This window comes from Cottoperca gobio, chromosome 3 (genome assembly GCF_900634415.1).
Source record: "Cottoperca gobio chromosome 3, fCotGob3.1, whole genome shotgun sequence".
In the NCBI taxonomy this organism is placed as follows: Eukaryota; Metazoa; Chordata; class Actinopteri; order Perciformes; family Bovichtidae; genus Cottoperca; species Cottoperca gobio.
Genome location: NC_041357.1, coordinates 1,122,548 through 1,127,306, shown reverse-complemented (window position 1 = coordinate 1,127,306; position 4,759 = coordinate 1,122,548). Strand labels below are relative to the sequence as shown.

The window sequence follows — 4,759 nt, the reverse complement described above, 5'->3', positions numbered from 1 at the left end:
AATCGAAAATTTTAATGTGGGCTCTTAAACATCAGATCTTTATCATCGAAAGCTGGATTGGTAAATTATTTAATATCAGATAATAAGATTGATTTATTTTGTCTCACTGAAACCTGGCTGAGACATGAAGAATATGTCAGTCTAAATGAATCCACTCCTCCTGGTCATATTAATACTCGCATTCCTCGAGGTAATGGCCGAGGAGGTGGAGTTGCGGCCATATTTGACGAAAACCTCTTGATCAATCCTAAACCTAAACTAAACTATAACTCTTTTGAAAGCCTTGTTCTTACGCTCTCAAACCCAACATGGAAAACAATAAAGCCAGTTTTATTTGTTACTGTGTACCGCCCTCCTGGTCCGTATTCTGAATTTCTATCTGAATTCTCAGAATTTTTATCAAGTTTAGTCCTTAAAACAGATAAAGTAATTATTGTAGGTGACTTTAATATTCATGTGGATGTTGATAGTGACAGCCTTAATAATGCGTTTATCTCAATATTAGATTCAATTGGGTTCAGTCAAAATGTAAATGAACCAACTCACTGTTTAAACCACACTCTGGACCAAGTTCTGGGATATGGTGTTGAAATTGAAAGTGTGTCCACATAATCCTCTTTTATCAGACCATTTTTTAATAACTTTTGAAGTCCTGTTACTGGACTACAAGCCAGTAGGCAAAATATCATACGCTCGATGTCTATCTGAAAGTGCTGTGACTAAATTCAAGGAAGTGATTCCATCAGCACTTAATTCAATACCAATATAATGGAGGACTCCAATGCTAACTTTAGTCCCTCCCAAATTAATCATCTTGTTAATAGCGCTGCAGCCTCACTGCGAATAACACTCATCTCTGTCGCTCCTCTAAAGAAGAAGATCATAAAACATAAAGAAAGCTCCATGGCTAAATTTACAAATCCACAAACTAAAACAAAAGTCAAGAAATCTTGAAAGTAAATGGCGTTACACTAAATTGGAAGAATCTCGATTAGTCTGGTTAGATCATCTTAAAACGTATAAGAAGGCACTCTGTAATGCTAGAGCAGCTTATTACTCCCTTAATAGAAGAAAAATAAGAACAACCCCAGGTTTCCTTTCAGCAATGTAGCCAGGCTGACAGAGCCTTCTATTCCTATATCTCTCAGTAGTGACGACTTCATGAGCTTTTTTAACGATAAAATTATAATTATTAGAGACTAAATTAATCTCCTCCTGCACTCAATTGGTAATGACTTAACTTCAACCTCCGGAATTTCAAAAACATTAGTAACTCCTGAAATATATCTAGACTGTTTTACTCCAATCAACCTTAACCAACTAACTTCAATAATCTCATCGTCTAAGCCAGGGGTGTCAAAGTCAAATGGACGGAGGGCCAAATAAAAATTTTGCTACAAGCCGAGGGCCGGACTGTTCGAATGTTCATTGAAAATTTTTTAAATGACGCATATAGTCTAGTGAACCTAATTGAACCTACTGAAAACCTAACAAATATATTCCAATATGATCAGATAAATAAAGCAATATTTTCTTATGGCTCTGTCAGTAATCTTTAATTTTCAACAGACACAAAAGACAAATTTCCTTTATATAAAAATCCCCATAACATGAACATTAAATGAAAGAAACCGGTATTCAAGGCACCATCAGTAGCCTATATTTTCTATTTTAGCAAAAGTGGGCTAAATTTACTTCAAAGAAAAAAACAATAATAGCAATTTTCTATCATCCACTCAACTGAAATATTTTTAAAATATAATTGGATTGAAATACAATAAAATAAAGTGCAAAAATCTATTAATCAAAAACAACACTTTGTTTAAGGAGAAGTAACATGCAGTGAAAACAAATATTAAACTTTAACTTTTAAACTTGAACTGAGTAAAAACTCTAAATATGTGATTGCACAGTAATGTTCACTTGTTTGAGGTTGAGGGTGATACTTGGTGGTGTCCCATCTTTTCCACAAGTTCATCAATGTTCGGGGTAAGGCTCTGAGCTGAGGAAATCCTCAGAATTGAGTGGAGGTGTTCAGCAGTAAGTCGACTTCTGTGTGATGTTTTGTTCAGGTTCATCAAAGAAAACAGTTGTTCACACAGGTATGTGCTGCCAAACATAGACAACGTTTGAGCAGCCTGGATGCGCAGCTGGGGCATTGTGTCGGGGAGGAAACGGGCGAACTCCGCAGCACCCACTGCCGCATATTTTGCCCTCAGTGCATCATTGCATTGGAGGTCAATCAACTCCATTTGGAGGTTTGGTGGTGAGCTTTCCACGTCAACAGCAAATGGGTTACCGAGCAGTTCCAACCTGCTTTTTTGTGCTTCAAAGTCAGCAAATCGGCGTCGAAAGTCAGCGGCAAGCATACCTATTTTATCAGCCAACTGTGCGCTCGGGAACGCACTGGTAGAGAGCTTCTCTTTCATGGTCTGGCAGCTGGGAAAGTGGCTCAAATTTTCTTTCCGCATCTGCGTCTCCCACAGAGTCAGTTTGGTTTTAAATGCCTTCACTGTACTGTACATATCAGAGATGACATGATCCCGACCCTGCAGCTGCAAGTTCATTGCATTCAGATGACTCGTAATGTCACACAGAAAAGCCATTTCACACAGAAACATTTCGTCTCGGAGTTGTGTTGTGTCTTTCCCTTTGCTGTCCAAGAACAGACAAATCTCCTCACGAAGCTCGAAACATCTTTGAAGCACCTTTCCCTGGCTTAGCCATCGCACCTCTGTGTGATAAGGCAAATCACCATGCTCCGTTTCTAACTCCGTCAGAAATGCCTTGAACTGGCGGTGATTCAAACCTTTGGCTCTGATAAAGTTAACTGTGCGCGTGATGATGCTCATTACATGCTCCATTTTCAAGGCTTTACCGCACAACGCTTCCTGGTGTATGATACAATGATAAGCTGTCAGCTCACCTGTCGCGTTTTCCTCTTGCATCTTTTCCCGTATCTTCGCCACCAGTCCGCTCCTGTGTCCACACATCGCAGGTGCTCCGTCGGTTGTCAAACCCACGAGTTTTTCCCAAGGCAGCTCCATCTCATTTACACATCTTGACACCTCTTCATATAAATCATGCCCCGTAGTTGTGCCATGCATAGGACGTAAAGCCAAAAACTCCTCTGTCACGCTTAGGCTGGAGTCCACTCCGCGGATGAAAATTGACAACTGGGCAATGTCAGAAATGTCGGTGCTCTCATCCACAGCCAAGGAATATGCAATGAAATATTTTCCCTTTTTCACAAGCTGCTCTTTTAGATTGATGGACAACTGGTCTACTCTCTCGGCAATGGTGTTTCTGCTCAGACTCACATTTAAAAAGAGTTGCCTTTTTTCTGGGCAAACTTCGTCACAAACTTTAATCATGCAGTTTTTGATGAAATCCCCCTCCGTAAATGGCCGGGCTGATTTAGCGATCTCTTCTGCCAAAATAAAACTGGCCTTGACAGCAGCCTGGCCTTGTGATTTGGCTTTTTTGAACAGAGCCTGTCGAGATTTGAGGCCTCGTTTTAATTCCTCTGCCTTTTGTAGCCTTTGTTCCATGTCCATATTCTTGTTTTTGTCCGCGTGTTTCGTTTCATAATGTCGTCTCAGATTATACTCTTTCAGTACCGCCACACTTTCTCCACACAGAAGACACACAGGTTTTCCAGCTACCTCCGTGAACATATACTCCGACTCCCACCTTGTTTGAAACCCCCGGTTCTCAGTGTCCACCTTCCGTTTTGCCATTTTTGATGGGTATCTGAAAGTTAATTTTACTGTGATGCTGACGACTGCTGTGCCAATAAATATTGAAATGAAGCAGCCTACTGCTCGGTGCGTCACCGTTGCATTGTGGGAAATGTAGTATTGGTGCGTGTAAAAGATCTGCGGGCTGCGGGCCGGTTCTAATAATAAATCAAGATCATCCCAGGGGCCGTAAAAAACCTTCTCGCGGGCCGGATGTGGCCCGCGGGCCTTGACTCTGACATATGTGGTCTAAGCCATCAACCTGTCTTTTCGACCCAAATCCAACTAAACTGTTTAAAGAAGTTTTACCCTTAATTAACACCTCGTTATTAAATATGATCAACCTGTCTCTATTATCTGGCTACGTACCACAATCCTTTAAAGTAGCTGTAATAAAACCACTTCTTAAAAAGCCTAGTCTTGATCCAGAGGTTTTAGCCAACTATAGGCCGATATCTAACCTACCCTTTCTCGTTAAAATCCTTGAGAAAGAAGTTGCAAAACAGTTGTGTGATATTTTACATAATAATAGTTTATTTGAGGTTTTTCAATCTGGATTTAGAGTTCATCATAGCATAGAGACGGCACTGGTGAAAGTTACCAATGACCTTCTATTGGCATCAAACAAAGGACTTGTCTCTGTTCTTGTCTTGTTAGACCTCAGTGCTGCTTTTGACACTGTTGATCATGACATTCTACTTCAGAGACTGGAACATTGTGTTGGCATAAAAGGAACCGCACTAAGCTGGTTCAAGTCCTATTTATCTGAGTGATCTCAATTTGTACTTGTTAACGATAAATCCTCCATGACAGCCAAAGTCAGTCTTGGAGTTCCGCAGGGTTCTGTACTTGGACCGATTCTATTCACCTTATATATGCTTCCTTTGGGCAATATTATAAGGAACCACTCTATAAACTTTCATTGTTATGCGGATGATACCCAATTATATCTATCAATTAAACCAGATGAAACCAATCAATTGGTTAAATTTCAAGCATGCCTTAAGGCAGGGGTCGGG

General features: G+C 40.3%; 1 protein-coding gene across 1 annotated transcript; it reads right to left on the bottom strand.

Annotated features, from left to right (window-relative positions):
• Positions 1 to 1,425: 1,425 nt before the first annotated feature.
• Positions 1,426 to 3,988, bottom strand: LOC115024091 (general transcription factor II-I repeat domain-containing protein 2-like). The gene has a single exon (XM_029455477.1). The coding sequence runs from the start codon at positions 3,738 to 3,740 to the stop codon at positions 1,920 to 1,922; it is 1,821 nt and encodes a 606-aa protein (XP_029311337.1). The 5' UTR covers positions 3,741 to 3,988; the 3' UTR covers positions 1,426 to 1,919.
• Between the last annotated feature and the right edge of the window lie 771 nt (positions 3,989 to 4,759).

Coding starts and splice junctions, on each gene's coding strand:
- LOC115024091 (XM_029455477.1), bottom strand. CDS start 3,740: ATGGCAAAACGGAAGGTGGACACTGAGAACCGGGGGTTTCAAACAAGG.